General features: G+C 39.4%; 1 protein-coding gene across 1 annotated transcript in view; it reads right to left on the bottom strand.

Annotated features, from left to right (window-relative positions):
* Window positions 1–853: 853 nt before the first annotated feature.
* Window positions 854–18,686, bottom strand: part of FAM185A (family with sequence similarity 185 member A) — a 37,245-nt gene continuing 19,412 nt past the window's right edge. Inside the window, exons 6-8 of the mRNA XM_054276394.1 lie at window positions 13,968–14,063; window positions 11,568–11,702; window positions 854–1,746 (exon numbers count right to left, since the gene is read on the bottom strand). Coding sequence (XP_054132369.1) covers window positions 1,631–1,746; window positions 11,568–11,702; window positions 13,968–14,063 — 347 coding nt within the window. The 3' untranslated portion in view covers window positions 854–1,630. The remainder of the gene's footprint in view (window positions 1,747–11,567; window positions 11,703–13,967; window positions 14,064–18,686) is intronic.

The following is an 18,686-nucleotide window of genomic DNA, read 5'->3' as shown; positions in this document are numbered from 1 at the left end:
GTATTTCAGGTGAATAATGGGACCATTAAATGGATTCAATCTTGTGAAATACCTACTAGACTGTTTTCATGTGGTGTGAATTTTGAGGTGCTTTTTTCACTTTGGCTGCAGCAGGGCATAGAAAACATTAGTTTCAAATATTTTTCTGGGTATCAAAAACCATTATAATTTATTAATTTTGTAACTTTTAAAAGTATAATAATAACTCATATCTAGTAATATTGTAATGCCTTTAGTAATACCATTAGGAATGTTTTATATATATTACTGTTTATATTAAAAATACATATAATTTGTCATATGCATTAGTGCCCACCTCATCCCAACAAGCAGTACACACAACAATAAACAAGAAGGGGAGTTTTTAACCTCCCTGAATTACAGTAGGTATGCTGCCCTTGATTCTTGAAGTCCATTAGCCAGGGGCAATTATATCTCCTGGGGAATCCTGTGGCAAAAGAAGTTAATTTCATAATGTACCATTATGCCTTAAAGAACATACACGTATGTACAAAACTCAAGGCCTGAGCTGGCAGTCTGAATTGTCTCCTGCTCCTCACCCTCCCCTGAGCTGGCAGGGATGCTGACATTTCAGCTCAAAACACAAATTTCACTACTGCTTTTATAAGGTGCCACAGACATGCATGGAAAGGCTTTTAAAAGCCCCATTTACTTTGCTGTGTGCTTGTCTTACAGTAACACAGAACCCTCCACAAATATCAGACCTGCCCTTGTGCAGGTTCAGCTGCTCCCCTCACCTCCCTCTCTGCCTCCCAGGAGCTCTGCAGGACAGGGCTCTCACTCACTGCAGAGAGAGCAAACAGAGAGATTCCAGCTCTCAGTCACAAAGGCAACATTTCCCTTCTAGGGCAGCTTCTCCTTAGGGGAATGCTCAGGTGGACTCTCCCCTAAGTCCAGTTGGAAGAGTGCTCCTCCTTGAAATCAGCCAGATCCATGGTACTTTTATTTCTCTTAAAAGCTTTTCTTTGCAGGTGAGCAGTGGTAGACAGAGCTGGAGCTCTTCTTTCTATCCACAAACCAGAGGCTCAGGATGACACAGAGCAAGTGCTGTCATTTCACAGAAGTATTTTTACACAGAGAGTACCCATCAGCCAGGCAGAAACTGCTCAGGGCTCAAACACCAAATGAGAAGACCACATAAGAACCACACTGAAAGTGATTTTTTCCTATCCATGATACAATTTGGAGGAAGAAAATTCTCTGCATTTTGCATGAACCAGCAGAATTCCCACAGTATTGAGACATTTAATTTAAAAGTACAACAGAGCTTGCAAAGTATGGCATCTTGGAAGTGTTGAACATGCTTTTTTACATTTTTAAAAAACAACTCCAAATTTCTGTTTGAAAGCTATCAGCTTTTAAACTGCTATGGTAAGTGGGTCAAATTATATGAATTCTGAATATGTAAGATCATCCTGTTCCTAAAAGGCACTAAACGTAAACCAGACTGTTTAGCACCAGCACTGTCACAGGCAAATCTTGGGTTAAAATTCTCTCATTTTTAATAGTTTCTCTTTTATATTAAGAATATTCATCCAAAAGTTTTCATAATTTTACAGAAATGTTCCTTTGTAGTTTCTTGATTTAATTTCTTTGGCCTATTTCACCTTTAAGAACTCTTCAGCTTGACAGACTGGATCCAGCTTTGGCTTTTAAGACACACTTTGCCATTTTGTGTGTCAGCCTTAATCCATTTGTCTGTTTCATCCCTTTGATTCATGTGACCTGGAAAAGAGAGTTGTCTTAGTTTAATTTGACACACAGTAAACATATCATCTTCACATTGTCATTTTTTTACAAGCTCCCTGGAAGCACTTAGAGCACTTTTATTTGGTAGAATTTATGTACTTTTAGCAGAAGCATTTCCTTCTTGATACATTTTTTTAACATTAATCTACTCTCCCATAATACATCTTCACAATAGAACTGTGGATTTTATTATATAGAACTGCACTTTTTTATTCTAAGCTAAGAAATGTGTTATGGTGGGTTGACCCTGCTTGGATGTCAGGTCCCTACCAAAGCCACTCCACCATTCTCCTCCTCAAATGAACAGGCCAGAGAAAAATGTAACAAGAAGCTCATGGATCAAGATAAGGACAGACAGAGTTCAATCAGCAGTTACTGTCACAGGGAAAACAGACTTGACTTGGGGAAAAATTAATTTTATTTATTCCAAATCAGCTCAGAGAAGGGTAATAAAAAATAAAGCCAAATCTTAAAACATATCCCACTCACCCCTCCCTTTGCTCCAGGCTTAATTTCACTGCTGATTTCTCTACTTCCTCCCCACCAGAGGTACAGGGGGACAGAGAATGGGGTTTTGGTCAGGTCACACATCATCTCTGCCACTCCTTCCTCTGCAGGAGAGCTCCTGATGCTCTCCTGCTCTGACATGGATCCCTCCCCAAGCTGCAGATGGATCTCTGCACCCCTGCAGGCCCCAGGGGCTGCACCAGGGGAATCTCTGCTCTGGCATCTGGAGCACTCCCTGCCTCTGCTTCTGCACTGGCCTCCACATCAGCAGGGCTGTTTCTCTCACTTATTTTCACTCCTCTCTCCAGCTGCTGTAGGGTGTTTCCTCTTTAACTCTGTTATTCATCATCACTGATGGGTTCAGCCCTCGCCAGTGGTGGGTTCATCCTGGAGCAGGCTGGTGCTGGCTCTGTAGGACACAGGGGAAGCTTCTGGCAGCTTCTCACAGAAGCCACCCCTAGAGCCCTGCCAGCAACCTTGCCACACAGACCCTACATGTACTGCTTTTCTCTGGGATAGGGTTATTTTTTTAATAGTAGCTAGGATGAACCATATTTTAGATTTCTGCTGAAAACAGTGTTGACAATATATAAAATTTCTTATTTCTGAGTGGCCATTTCACAGCTTCAAGGCCTTTTCTTCTAATATTGCCCTGCCAGTGAGGAGGCTGGGGGTGCACAATAAACTGGGAGGGGACAGAGCCAGGACAGCTGACCCCAAATGACCAAAGGGACATTCTGAACTGCATGGTGGCATGTTCTGTATCACAGCTGGCAGGAGGAGGAGCAGGGGACACTCAGAGTGATGGCATTTGGCTGACCTAGTACATGAGATACAGTCCTGCCTTCCTGGGGATGGCTGAACACCTGCCTGCCCTGGGAAGCAGTGAAAGAATCCCTCATTTTGCTTGGCTGGTGTGCACAGCTTTTGCTTTATCCATCAAACTGTCTTAATCTCAAAATCTCTCTATCCCAACCATGACTTTTCTCACTTTTACTTTTCTGCTTTTCTCCCCCATCCCACTGTGGGGAGTGAGTGGCAGCCTGGTGCTCAATAGCCAGCTCTGGTTAAACCATGGCTCTACATGAGATACTGATCTGTAATTTCAAAGATTTTAAGAGCCATGGTAAGACCTGATTGTCCAGATGCCTGGACATTTTGCAAGTATTACTGTTTCCTTATGATAATGGCCTAAAAAAAACCCCTGAGGTATCTGTCTTACAGGTTTCACATAAACTCTGTACTCACAGGCATGCTCTGAAAAGCTCACTAACAAAGAACAGAGTTCAACTCAGTCTCATTTTATAATCAAAAACCTGAGAGCCAGAGAGAAAAGTGATCTTCCAAATTTATACAAAAGATTTTTGTCCATATTGGGAATTAAACTGTGATCTTAAAAGTGCCAAATCAGTGCCTTTATCACAAGATCAACCTTCACTTTGGTTTATCTTTACAAAATATCATTTATTATTACTTCAGTGTTCATTTAATTGTGTGAATTCTAAGTTTAGAATAATTTGAGCCTGTAATAGCAAGAGGGATGGCAGGGAAGCAGATTCTGAGCCAATTTTGCAAACATGCTCTGCTCTGACCTGTAACACAGCTGAAATTAAATTCTGGCCACAGCAAAAACAGTGGCAAAACTCCAAGTGACATCACTGCACTGGTTTCCACAACTCAGGCCTGTGTGCCAGAACTTTTCAATAGCATTTCAGAGCTTTAGCAGCTCTAAGAGGGATTCATTTGAGTTTATGGGCCAAACCCACAGCAATTCACAACAGGCTGAGGTGTGGTTTGGAAGTACAGAGTTCTCAGGAGTCCAACAATGGCAGAGTCACTTGAGTGTCCCTTGTTATCAGACTACAACATGCCTTCAGGTGTCTCCAGGGGGATGTCCCAATACAATTTCTGCACTCCTCATTGCTCCAGACAGCAGCAGTCTTAAGCACACTCAGTGTCAGTGTCATTCCTACAGCAAAGCACAATCCACAGACCTCTACTCATCATCTAACTGCAGACTTAAATCTGTGATGAATCACCAAGTTGGACAAATGTGTTGTATATGGAATCCATTAAAATTTGGAAGTTCAGTTCCTCAAAGCTTTCCTGAAACACTGATTTTCAATAGTATTGTGTCAGAGAGTACAGAACAAAAACTAAAACAGAATCTTTTAAGCATAGATAGCACTTGAAACATTTAATCAGTCTGGTTTTTAAGGAAACAGCCTCCAGGTGACAAGAAATTGAACCAACAAAGAAGTATAAAGGAAAATTTCAGCTGATCCTTTAACAGAGCTGTAGAACACTGAAATACAGCTTTTTCTCCTAGGGAGAGAGGACTCAATAAATGCAGGGCAGAGATATTTCCAGAAAGTGCATATTGGAGTGCTTGGTCCCAGCTCCTCTCTCACATGTTTTTGTGACTATGGCTTGTACTCCTGTACAAGAAACAAACACTGAAGCACAGAATCAGTGCTGTAACTGGTTTCATGCACTGCTTACACCTTGGCAAGAAAGGTAAAGCAGAGTTTAGGGAACACAGGAACAAATTTACAAGAGCCATTTTAAAGCTGAGTTTCTGTGTGAGCTCTGTTTCTCATTTTGGTTTTGCTATGTGAATGGAGAAAAAAGTTTTGTTCCTTATACTCCTGGAAATTTGCCTGTGAGGCAAATATTAAGGTTACTAAGCCCATCACTAGTAGGAGGTTCAGTTATTTCCTATATTTGAACTAATTTGTGTATGAGGCACTAATCAAGCAACAAGGTTTAGTTGGAGACCTTTTGATGACTGCTTGGGTCTTAACTGTACTCACTGCTTGTACTCTGGATACCATGAGAGCATGAGTGGATTATGAGGAAGACTTTATTAGCTTGATTAAATCACAAAAGGAAACAGCCTCCTGAACTGAGAATGAGGTGTGTGGGGGGGAAATTAATTACAAAACCTACCAGGCAAGACAGCAGCAGGAGTTGAGGAGAAGACAGATACACTATTATGCTGTGTATACCTTTCAATTTAAAGCCCAGGAAAAAGGTTGTGGTGTTTAAAGGAATGTAACACCTTGGCAAAACTTCAGAGTCAAGTACTGATTGTTTATTTACTTGCCTTCCTGGAGATTGGAGAAGTTGAGAGCTCTATTTTCATATCACAAAACACAAGAAGACAATCATATTTTAAGTGTTGTTCATTGGTAGTGTTAGGACTGTGGTATACATCAAAAGGTTGTGAACAGCTTGAATTGAATGCAAGCTGAAACCAATAAAAATCTGTAGGATAGCATCTCATCTAATGTGTTTAATAAAAGTTGGATGAACTTTCTATTTGACTTGAAGGAATGTAATCTTTTCCAGCTAGAACCTGGGTCTTTGTTTATTTTTTTTAAGATATTGCTTAAGGATCAAGGCTTCACAGAGGGCAGTGTGTAGAGGGACATTATAAAACAAAGCTCTTCCCACTCAATTCTAGTGGCCAAGAGTCAATAAAAACTGCTTCTAAGAAAGAAGGAAAGTTCTGAAGTGCCTTGAGAACAGACTAAACAGGGGGGGCATGACAGCACATAGTGTTACTCCTGGGACTGAACTGCAATGCTGACTGCAACAAACCCAAGACAGCTGCACAGCGGGAGCACTTGTGCAGCTGGTAAGCTTAAGATAAAACCTGAAGTTTCAGCAGACTGACATAATACAAGCTCTTTCACTTATTTCCCTTTTAAAGGCAAGTTGCTTGTCTCATGTTATTCACTGCCCCTTCAGCTGTGTTTGTATTCAACCCTTGAACTCCAGACAGTTAAAAAACAGACATTACCTTGGAGTAAGCAATACAGAATTTCTCATCATGAACACTCTTATCCACATCCATCCATAAAGCTTTGTGCATGGTACAAGAGACTGATACAGTCAGCCCCCTCTGGCACCCTGGCCTCAAAGCAATCCTAAAGGAAGGCCACAGCATTCCACAGGCTGTTCTCCCAGCACTACTGTGTGAGGGACCACTGAGGGAACAGTGAGAAGTAATTATTCCTGATGGCAGGAAACATCTGGCTAGATCCCCTTTGCTCCAGCAGGGAACATCAGGCAGATGTGAAAGTTGTAATAATTCAGTGCATGCCTGAGTGAATGACTGTTGTAAGGAGAAAGGTGCTTCTCACCACAGCCTATGGGGAGGACCAGGCAGGATGAGAATGTGGGGGGATACCGTATGGGTAAATGAAGGTGGTATAGAATGTAATCTTATTCCCTAAAGAGTTGCAGCTGAACCAATTATTAAAGATTAGGAGCAGGCCTGATTTTAACAGGCCACACCAGTAGCCAATAAGAAGAGTGTTATAAAAGAGTGGATTGGTTGGCTGAGGGAAGAACTGGAGTCAGTTGACTACTGTGAGGACAGGGAAGAGTCAGTGCTAGAGGAACTGCCTACAAGAAACATCAAGGAGGTACAAAACTCTAGCAATATGGAACCTTTGCAACATAATGACAATAGAACTCTTGCAATATGACGACAACATGAGAAGACCTGAAGCAGCATGTTAGTAAGAGAAACCTAAAACATCAGAGATACAACAGAAGTGTCAATGTCCATCTTTTCAAAGGAATCTGGTAATTACAGACAGGCTGACTCTCCAGAGGCACAGGAAGAGGAAGGCCAGCTAAGAAGTTCTGCAGTATTAAAAGAATAATTGGATACTCAATCAACCCACAAGGTAGAGACAATTTGAAAATTTTCACAGGGGAGAAGGATTTAGAGAAGTCAATGGGAGATTTGCTCTGCATGTCCTGTATACACATCTGAGGGAAGGCATAAATTAACACGGGAGATTTCTATTACCTGCATGGTCACCAGAGGCATGGCTCAGAGCAACACTGCTCTCAGGTGGCTCAGCAAAGCTCTTGTGCTGTAGCCAGGATGGGATTAGCACCAAAACCTAAAAGTCCGGTTAACTGCTGCAATTGTTGTCATGTTGACAACAACTGGGAGCAAGCATGTCTCCACTTGGGAAAAAACCAAAGCATAAGCTCTTTGTGTAGAGACAGAAAAACATAGAGGTTTGCCAGTTGAGAAGGTAAAAACAGGGAGACACAGTAACAACAACAAATATTCACAGCCTCTGAGGAGCACCTGGGGCATGGTGGGACTGTGACAGTGTTCAGAGGGGTCTTAGGATGAGGGAAGAGATGAGGATCTGACTCCATATTTCAGAAGGTTTGATTTATTATTTTATGATATACATTACATTAAAACTATACTAAAAGAATAGAAGAAAGGATTTCATCAGAAGGCTAGATAAGAATAGAAAAGGAATTAAGAACAAAGGCTTGTGTCTCAGACAGAGAGTCTGAGCCAGCTGACTGTGATTGGCCATTAATTAGAAACAACCACATGAGACCAATCACAGATGCACCTGTTGCATTCCACAGCAGCAGATAACCATTGCTTACATTTTGCTCCTGAGGCCTCTCAGCTTCTCAGAAGAAAAAATCCTAAGGAAAGGATTTTTCGGAAAATGTGGCTGTGACAGTGGGACATTTACCATGGAAATTCACAGAGCTGCTGCAAACCAGATGAATTGCCTGCAAAGTTAAAAGATTCCTCAGCACCAAGCAGATGGCATCAGGTGAAAGGTTGCCACTGGATATGAACTTGGCACTAGAACTGGGGCAGGGATGGAGAAACATCCAAAATCAGGTGAATCCCTGGCATCACTCAAAGATGAGATTTACATGGGTTATTTTCCAGACAATTAGGTTTGGAAATTGACACCATTTGCTACAAGGATTCAAACAGAGTCCCTGAATGACTGCAAGACTTTTTCCAGCAAGTTCACAGTGGTCAACACACAAGTTGGCAACCAAAGTGGCTGAAGTGTGTCCAGTGGCTGCATTTCATTCAGTCCCCATCCACCCACATGCCTGATAACCTTCCTTTGTTACTGTGGGGTGGGGGGGAGCAGATGGTCACATCAACCTGAGACAAGAGACACCAGGGCTGAAGCCTTTCCTGAGCACTGAATTTAGTCTGAGATGCTCACCTGGTCTTCACAACCTGCAGCACTGACAGTCCTACTGCCCCCCAGACAAGTGCTACAAGCAAGTTTATCTTGCTATTTAGTTAAGTTTCCTTTATATAAGGTCAAGTTATAATTTCTAGTCCTACTGCCAGTTGACAAAACAATTTATCTCTTTATTTCTCTGTAGCAACTTCTTACATACTAGAAGAATGCATCTTCCCTTCCCTTTGTTTTCTCTTTTGAGACAAAACCAGAACTTTTCATTCTCTTGTTAATCATGATTTCAGGACTTTGATCACATGTTCTCCTTGAGAGACTCTACAGTTTCAAAGCACAGTACTCAAAACTGGACACATTCCAGCTAAGTATTACTAATGCCATGTAAAGCCAAAGGATTATTTTGAGTTTTACAGAACAATCATGTTAACATGCTGTTTGTTTTCAATGGTGTAACACTATTGTTTCCTGATATTATTTAAATATTGCTCCTCTCGGGACTACACAGGTAATTGCTCCTACCTTTGTACTTAGAACTTAACTTATTGGAAAGTGGCCTAAAAAGCATGTGAATCAAAATTATATGAACTTTAACCTTGACCTTCAACATGCTTGCAAGCCCTTTGACATAACAGTTTTCTAAGTTCATTTTCTGCTTAAATATTTGACACTTTTTAGCCTGCTAGTCCTTCTCTTACCACATGTAGTACCTATAGATAAGATTTAAGAACACAGGCACACCTGGAGACAGGGAGCAGGCAGACATTGAGCAGGAAGGGCTTCTCTTCTAGCCAGGGAAAAGAAAGAACACCTTACACCTTGACATGATTGCAATCAGAAATTACTGGAATTACTCAAGCACTGTAAAGGCAGCCAAACACTTCCACTGATGGAAGCTGGACCAGTGCTGAGCATGAACTCTGTTTTTGTAACATTTCATTATAGCATACATACTGCTTTCAAGACTGCCAATGGAAACAGATGTAATTTGCTCTTGCAAATTACTTCAAAGAATGAAAACTCCCTGTCACTGCTCTCCAGTTCCCTCCCTTTCTCAGCAAGTGTCTCCATTTTGCAGGAAAGTCCCTTCTTTTCCTAAAAGAGCAAACCCATTTTCCCACTCCCATCCTTTGTCTCTGGAGCACTCACTGCAGACTTCCACCATCCTGCTTTCACTAAATCCCACTCTGTTCCTTGGCTGACTGACCAAGCCTGGAGGTGCTGGTGGGGCTGTGGTGCACTGACTGCCCTCAGTGTGGAACTGGGGGTGATAGGGCACATGAGAACTGCTCTAAAGCAGCAGGGAAGGATTTCCTAGAGCAGCAAAGTGCAGGAATATCTGCATGTTTAAGCAAGTCACAGAACTCTGCCCTGTCTTCCCCCTGGACAGCCTTCTCTCTAACACATTCATGTATTCCCAGAGGCAAGCAAAGCTTCCTAAAAGGTCACAGTGCCTGTGTTACTCACATGAGAATTGGATTTTCTGAAAAATCATCTGGTTTTGAACTAATCTTTGAACTCAAAAGCATAAAACTCCTCAACTGCCATGCTCTTGTGATACAGTTTTTAACCACTTGGCAAAGCCCCTCTTCACTCTCTATTTTACATTTCTTCAGTCACAACAGCAGGACAGCTATGGATCTTGTACCTGAAACTTCAACAGTGAATAATGCCCCAGGATACAGGAATTGTATTAAATGATTTTCAATTATTTGAAAATCTACTTGTACAAGAAAATTACCAAATATCACCTTTAGGAAGAAGCAATTGTTGATAGTGAGGGGACAAGTGCAGAAAGAATACACTGTAAGGTAAAGAGAAATAGGGAACTACTTCCTGTTTCTTTCTATGTAATGCTGCAACTTCTTTAAACAACTGATAAGCACTGGCCTAATGCTGTTGCCTCTGCAGAATTCTTGATGATTTCTGTGCCTTTGGGACATGTATGTTTGAGAGTTAACTAATCAGAGTTTCTGCTTTTGGCCTCAAGTGCCAAGATCATTTCCATACAGAACAGTGGTTCCATACAGAACAGTGGGAAAAATTGCATCTGCTTCAGTGATGACTGTCCCACACAAACACTGACTGGGTTGTGAAACCAGAGAAGTCATTCAGCTGGGGATATTTGAAACACCGTCCTTATCTTTAATGTTGCCAAAGTAGCCGATGATTGATTGGCTGGTGGTCCTCATTCACTGAGAAGTCTTATTTTACTGCTGAGGTGATTCATTACACCAAGTCATGCTAGAACCTGGGGTCCTTCCACAGATTTCTACCCTGACAACCTCTAATTATGGTTTTTGTAAAAACTGTATTTAATAACCAGTACTAAATTTAAGTGCTAGTTACTGTTCCTAGGCAGGAAGAGATATATAAGCAGGCTACATCCTAAAATTATATAATTACAGTTCCAATGTTTTCCTGACTCTGAGATCCCCATCTTACATGGGAGAGGAAAAGAGTTTTTGTGCATATTTTCTTAGGTTTAAAACTCCAAGCCTTACCCCATCTGCTGTCACAGCAGGTCACACTGACATAACACATTCAAACAGAGCTGGAGCCCTCAGACACACTCAGTTAATGTTTTCTCTAGAGCAAACTGTGGAATTGGTAAAAGCAACAGCCTTAACTTCTAGATAGCAACATCTGGAGTGGGGGAGAGAAATACACACCCTGACAGTGAATTGTGCAACTGTTTTCTAAAGCAGGAAATAGCAAGACCTGGGATTCAATTTTAATTGCCTTACAAGAATAGTTCCAGTAATTGCAGGTACCTTTCCATGTACTCTGTCTCTATTCCTCCAGCTCCAGCTTCTTCTGCTCTTCTCATCTCCCACCCATCATTTCTCAGCCTATCCTGCACTACATACTATTTATAAATATGCCATTATCCCTTTTATTTCTCCCTTTGAGTCAGACAGATTTTTTTAATTATTATATTTTGAATATAATAGATTGCCTAGGAAAGTCTATGTGAGTTTCTAAGCCAACAAAGCAATGGGTCAAATTCAGCCCTGAATTATCTCCCACAAATTCACTGGACTAACACTAAGGAGGAATTTGGCTCTAAGGCTTTTGTTAGAAGTTGATTACATTCACAAGTCATTTACCAAATAAAATTTCAAAGTCCTCCAGTAACATGGGGAGTAGAACAGCACAAGCAAACATCTGAAAGTGAAGCAGATTAAACAAGCAGCTGCCAACGGCAATAAACTAATAAAGAAATGTAGATGCCTTTGACTTAGGCCAGACAGACATTTATTGGAAGCCAAGATTAGTAAGCCTTACCACTTAGAGTTACATGATCATCTTTGGAGGCACTCTGTGTTTCTTTTAACTGGATCTCTGAGCTTACATCCACTTTTCTTCCAGACAGCTCTAAATAGGCTTTGAGAGATGCAGGTACCTTGACTGTAATTGAACCTGGTATAAAATGAAGTGCAAGCTAGTTAGTTTAACCCTGAGATCAAAGCATGAAATGCTCCATTATTTCACTAACTCCAATCAAATCATCATTTGGTTGTGCTTGGTTGGGTTTTTTTTAAAGTCTTCAGAAACAGTAACCTCTTGTTTGTGGTCACTGAAAGGATAAATGAAGGTATCTTCCTTTATCATAAACAGAGTATGTCATATATAGAAAATGGCATCACAGCATTTCCTTCACAGACATGAAAATAAATAGTTTGGTAGAGGATGTTTTTACAGGAATGATCAAGGGAAGCAAATATAATAGATCTCACTAAGTTCATCTTCTAGTTGTATATTCATATTCCAGAGCAAGGACAGGGCAGACTTGACAAATAACCCAGTCACTGCATGGCACATGATGAAAGAATTGCTCCTCTGGAAGGATGAGGTGCTGCTCACTCACTGTGAACACTGGCAATTGTCTTTGCTTTACTGCTCAGGGCCAGCTGTTCACATCCCCCAACAGATGCAGTCTCAAAACTGACTTACCAGTTTAGACTGTGCATCACTAAAATGTAAGCTAGTAGCAAAATTGCTGCTTTGGTGGCCTGAATAATTCTACTTTGAGATTAAAACCAGAAATTCTGACTTCTGCTGCCCCTAAATATCTATGCATCAGACCAAAGGCAGACACGGGGCCCCCAACCTGGCCACATTAGTCATCTTTGGAATAACTCAGTCACAAAGTCTGAGAGCTCTCTCCTACACATTAGATCAAAAACATGAGAAATTCAGAATATGCTTCCTTTTTATGTGTTCCTTAGTGTTTGCTCAATTTCAACATTTACTTTAGAAAAACATAAAAGTTTCTTGACATCCATCCCAGAAGCTTCAGCAGAACATGGTAAGGATAACAGCAAAGAAGCACCAGAAAGCAACCCTGGCTGAGCAATTCACACACAGCAGAATCACTTGCCTGTGACAGCTCTGATGAGCAAATAACTTCCAGTATAATTTAGGCCTGCATTTTGCTGGACACACAAAAGCCTTAGAATAGGAAAGGGAAAAGGTCTTCGTCTTTGGGTCCTCTTTGGAGGGTTGCTCAGTGATGACTCACAAAACCCAGCACACATGCAGCTCATTTAGCACAAGTGGGACATTTTCTACACTGCAGCTGTCGGCAGTTACTCTGAATTTACAGGGTAAACAGAGCTTCAACTCTGCCTTTACTAAACTGTGCTGCCAGAAGAGATGTTAGAAAATATTTTGAAAATAACATTAATTAGCTTTTATTGAATACATTCCTCTTTTCTTCTAGCTCAAAGAGATATTAACTTAGCAAAATAAGTGATACTAAAGGTAACCAAGAAATAAAATAAAAATAAACATCTTTGCACTGATGAAGCCAAAATAGATTGTACAGAAAGATGCACAAATTATTTCAATTCATTGACATCATGAGTCCCATTTTGAGTAACTGTTAGCATTTAGCAGGGCACAGGCTTTGTTTCACAGGAGACAGAAGTGGACCAAACCACCTGAAGTGTCTGACATGACATTAAAGTCAAGTATAAAAATGCTGTGGTGTGTTTTGGCTTGGTTTGGATTTTTTTTGTTTGTTGGCATTTTGGGTTTTTGGTGTTTTCTTTCTTTTTTTCCAAACCAGGATTAACAAGATGCATTCAGGGCTCTGTAATTTACAGTATCATATCTTCAGAATGCCAAAACTGAATGAATTCAGCAAAACAGATATTAATTCAACTTTGTGTGTGAGCTTTTAACTGTGAAGAGGAATTTAACTGAGTAAGCAGGAGAGAAAAAGAAGGAAAATGGTAATGTAAGGCTCTCCCATCTTTGCTTTTCTGCCTTCAAATTTTCATAGTTGGACATTTCAATCAGAAGGCAAGAAAAATAAATGTATGTGTGCCAGTGATCACTGCACATACAGCAGCATGGAGAAAACTGTGCTCAAGGCAAAGGAACACTGTAACCCTAGCCAGCCTAGCAGAATTCTGCTGGGCATATTGCCAGACAAAAAAAAGAGAAACATTGAAAAACACAAACACATTTAATCCATCTTAAGTATTCTTGTCCCTGATAGAGCTTATTGTATTTCAAGTATTTACAGACATCTTCCAATAATGATACCAGAAAAAAGGAAATTACCAACAATCGGAAACTATTTTTCACAGACAGATAAAAAACCCCAAAACAAACCCTTATCTCCTTTTCTTTTACATCAAAATCTGCTAGAAAAAATATTTGATTTAGTTTGCTAACCTTTCTGGGATTTCAGATCCACTTTTCTTAATTGACTGACATAAACATCTATTGTCCCATGATATGTAGAAGCTTTTAGACTTCCATCTGATGAATCTAAAAAACAAAAGGAAAGAATTTGTGTATCATCACTCTTTTTAAGTAAACATTTTCCAGAATATTTCTTTATACCTCAAGCTGATTTTTATCAATTCTTTTGTGCTTGAGAATAATAATATTTATTAATATTCATAATAATTTACAGATTATACATAATATACATAATAATTTACATAATATACACATACAAAATAATTTACAGACTGTCAGCCTTCACTTAGGATTTTTCAGAAACCTGTTACTCTATCTCCCCACTCCAGAACTGGGGCACACTCTGCTCCTCAGGCTGTGGCTCTGCAGTTATTCTACATTACAAGGGCCCAACAGTGCACATCTTTCTACAGGAATGTCTTTGTGTGAAAATCAAGCATGAAACTTGAATACTAATATCTCTTTTAGCTTCCAAAAGAGTTCATTTGCTCAGACCCTGTGCAGGGAGAACTTTACCCAGGAAAGCTACCCCATGCAGAAACCAAGAAACCAAGCAGGGGTGCACTGCAATATCTTGTTACACAGAAAAACTGAACACAGGCTGATTTGTAAAGTCTGATTCACTACATCTGAGTTATCAACAATGGTTTAATATGTCCAGGAAAACAACATTATTTGTTCTGTGCCTTGGAATAGAGAGGCCTAAATTTTCTTTTATACCTTATTAGCAGAAATTTATGATCATACAACTTTGCAAAGAAGCATTTTTACAAACAGAAAGCCTTTAAGAAGCTTTAAGTGTATACTTGAGTAGTCTATTTGCAATGTATTCCAATTTTAAACACATAGACTTCCACAATATTAAGTGAAGTCCCAAAGAGTTCAACTACCTTCAAACTACTGAGTTCAAACTATTGAACACATTTATACCTAATAAGAATTGCAAAGAAATTATAAAAAACAAAATCTAGAGGAGCATAAAAAAATACCTTGGTACACAAGCAAAAGGCAGTTACTGAGAGGTATTTTTAGAGACAATGCTAGAAATTAAAGTATTGGCAAGAAATCCTGAGACACTGATAGACACTGGTTTCTGAATATGCATAGAAAAAACCCAACAACCAAATTGTTAGAAGTAGCTAAAAAGAAACTTGAATGAAAAAGCTTTAAAAAGGAAAAGCATTAATGAGGGAATGAACCTGATTAACTAACAAGGATGTCTCAAATTAACATTTTATACTTGCCATACAGTTTTAGCTCTAAGTAAACTCATCTGGAGCTTTTCTGATCCCAGGTTTCAAGCACAGATGCCAAAGATCAGTGCATTGCTTACAACAGCAAAAACACAGAAAAGAATCTTGATCCCACAGCTAAAGCTGATTTCTTTGGAGGGGAAAGTAATCAAAAGAACCCAGCTAATCCATACTTAGTCAGCTGAGAAACTGAGAAGGGCTTTGGCTAAAAAGAAAACATTAATAACTAGAACTGGATGTGAATGCTTCTGCCATTTCAAGACTGTACTAAAGAAAGTCTGTTCAAAATCTGAAAAAAGAAAATTAACTCTTCATTAACAATGAAGAGTTTTGCTTGTCTAAGTGAAAATGAAATATTGATTTTAAATGGTGATTTTTTAAAAGGTTGTTCATAATAGTTGAAAAGGTAAAGTCATTAGAAGTGGAAAATTTGACATGCATCAACCTTTTTAATGCACTTTTTAAGCAGTGATCACTAGAAGTTTTCATGCAAAGGCTGTTTTTGCAGAGATTCCCCATCAAATTTAGTAACAGCCAATTACCAACTCCACATAACCCTGACAGAGATTTTGCTGGCAACAGATACAGGAAACATCCTGGCTTTGACTCTTCTGCTTTAAACAGAACCTGGAATAAGTTCCTTTATCTATTCTAGGAAGGAAGAAGAGTCTCCAGTGACAGAAGAGCAGCTCTCTCCAGGGAGAACAGCTACAAACAGGCCACATTCCACCAGCTGATGGTGCTTCAGAGGGACAACATTGATCCCCTGAAGCCTTTCTCTTCCCACTTCCCAAATGCAAAAGCAGCTCATGTGGGATTCTTCCCAGTGGGAAGATATCTTTTGTGAATCTGCAAGACTGAACAAAGTGTTCCAGGATCTTCAATTAATAAATATAAATAAATTAATAAATATAATTATAAATATAATATAAATAAATTTGAGAGACTGGACTGTGTTTGCAGAAGGCATCAAAATAAAGGATGCAGGAGGAGAGCAGAAGGGACAGGCTCACCAGGGCACAGATTTACCAGAAAAGCCAAAAACAACCTTGAGGGAAATGGAACACTTTTCCATTGAGGAACACTGTTTTGGGAGGATGACTTGCCAGATTTTGACTCCCCAGAGTACCTCACTAATACAAAGTTTCCTATGGCTAAAGAAACTTCAGCAGAGTTTCAAAACCACCAAAAGCTTGGCAGCACTATCAAACACTAAACCTGACACTACAATACTGCACAGTAAACAACTGTTAAGCTTTGACCTATGGAAGTAACATGAAATATATTTCATGGAAACAAATTAATATGATTTCTGTAATGAATGTTACAGACATGATATTAAATACAAGTGTGTAGATACAATTAAGAATACCAAGAAACACAGAATTGTTCCTCACTTCTGCAGAGTCCATAAAGATCCTGTTTTAAGTTTGTGTCTCTCTTAACAAATAAAGGGGAATAAAAGGAAAATTGATTTAAAAACCCCCAAGAATAAGGAACAACAGAGTGCACAAATATAAATAAATATTTCAACAATGAAAAATTACCCCATACTAAGAAGCATAGGCTGATAGCATAAAATACATAGCAAACAGCAATGGAGACAATACATATTTTATGGTTATGACAGATCAAACCTAAGGCAATTTATTTTCAAATATATACCCAGTGCTAGCTGATATGAATGTGAATAACTGAAGGTAAAAATAAGGAAGAAATGTATAGTTTGAATGCAGAGTTTGCTAAGGACCAACAGGGAAAAGGTTTTCTTCAGGTTTTTCAAGGAGGAGAACAAGGACAAAGCCTTTTACTGGAAATAGAACAGATGGTCAGCCTTGTGCAGCTTTAGCTATTTAAGAATTTACTGGTACTAGAGAAAAAAAGATTAAATAAAAGGGCACAGTGAAGCAAGATGTCCTTGGAAGGACAAAAGTCTGTTAAGTTTTATGGAAATAAATAGAGCTTGAACAATAAAACCAAAGTCACATAACTTGAGAAAGACTGCACAAAAAGAACAGTGAAAGGCCTACAAAGGTAACATTTAGCATCACTTTATCAGCCTAGCACTAAAGAAAGGATTAAACACAAGTGATCTTTATTTAAATCTAAGTAAAAACATGCTTTTCCTAATAGCACCTAAAGACTGACCTTGTTTATGGTAAAATCAGTGACAAAAATCAATCTCTATAGGAACACAAAATATTTATCATTATTTGATTATAGACTGGAGGAAGCATGAAACTCCAAGGTATCTGAAGTGTGATGAAGATTGAATTCCTGCTCAGCTATCTATCTAGTATTTCTTATTGATCGAAAACTGGCAAAAATTCTTGGTTTAGTTCATTGTTCTAGAACTGTCATATGAAAAGTATTATAAGAAACTGAAATGTATTCACTAAATAGACTTCATTATTATTAATAAGAATTCACTAAATTGCACACATAACTGAAAAATCCTTAGCAGTCCTGACCATACTCACCATGGGGACCTGGCAGAACAAATGATGCAACACACAAAGCAAAGAAATCTCTCAAGGAAACAATTTCTTTCCTAACTAAACTATCCAGGCTATCCTTTTACCTATCAATGATCTATTTTCTATCCCAATTTTCAATTATATCCATTGGTTGTAAAGGCTCTTTTTGATAAATTGCTCTGCTCCAAAAAAACCCAAACAACCAATCCACCTGGCTTGCCTGCTTTGGAGAAAAGGAATTTGGGGGTGAGCTGAGTGCTCTCTGCAGCTTCCTGGGGAGGGGAAGGGCACAAGGAGGTGCTGAGCTTTTCTCCCTGGTGCCCAGTGAAAGCTTGCATGGGAATGGTTCTTTTTTAGGAAGGATTGTTTTACAGACAGAGTGGTCAAACACTGGAGCAGGGTTCCCAGAGAGGCTGGTGCCCCAAGCCTGTCAGAGTTTAAAGAGCCTCCAAACAAGACACTCCAACTCTTGTTGGACTGGATGGTCACTGTGGGACCCTTCCAACTGAAATAAGGGATAAGGCCTTCAGCAAACTGGTTGAGTAGGAGGTGTTCTCACATTTTAAGAGTTGAAAGTCTGAATCTTCCAAGTGTTTTACCTTTAGAAAAACCCATAAAAATACCAGGGATGTTTAGTGCTCTTTAGGAAAAGATGAAGACTATCTAGTGCTGTCAGAATTGAAGTCTGAAAAATAAAGTTTCTTCAACAGTAAGAGTGTCCCAATGCTTAAAAGCTGAACCTGGTTAGTTAAGGAAAATAATCATCATCTGTTGATGGAAAAAGCTACCTCCTATATTAAGAAACCTTTATTTAAACACTCTTCATACCCTATGAGTTTATTTAAGAAAAGGAAAAACAGCCTAGCAAGTTGAATTTAATTCTGTGGTTTAATGACTAACTCATAAGAATGTGTCTTGCATTCATTTTCCAGGAATGCTAATACAGAGCTCTTAGAAAC

Source organism: Melozone crissalis, unplaced genomic scaffold (genome assembly GCF_028551555.1).
Source record: "Melozone crissalis strain CALT ecotype California unplaced genomic scaffold, PUWL_Pcris_2 ptg000004l_1, whole genome shotgun sequence".
NCBI classification, from domain to species: Eukaryota; Metazoa; Chordata; class Aves; order Passeriformes; family Passerellidae; genus Melozone; species Melozone crissalis.
This window is presented reverse-complemented; position numbering and strand designations above follow the sequence as displayed.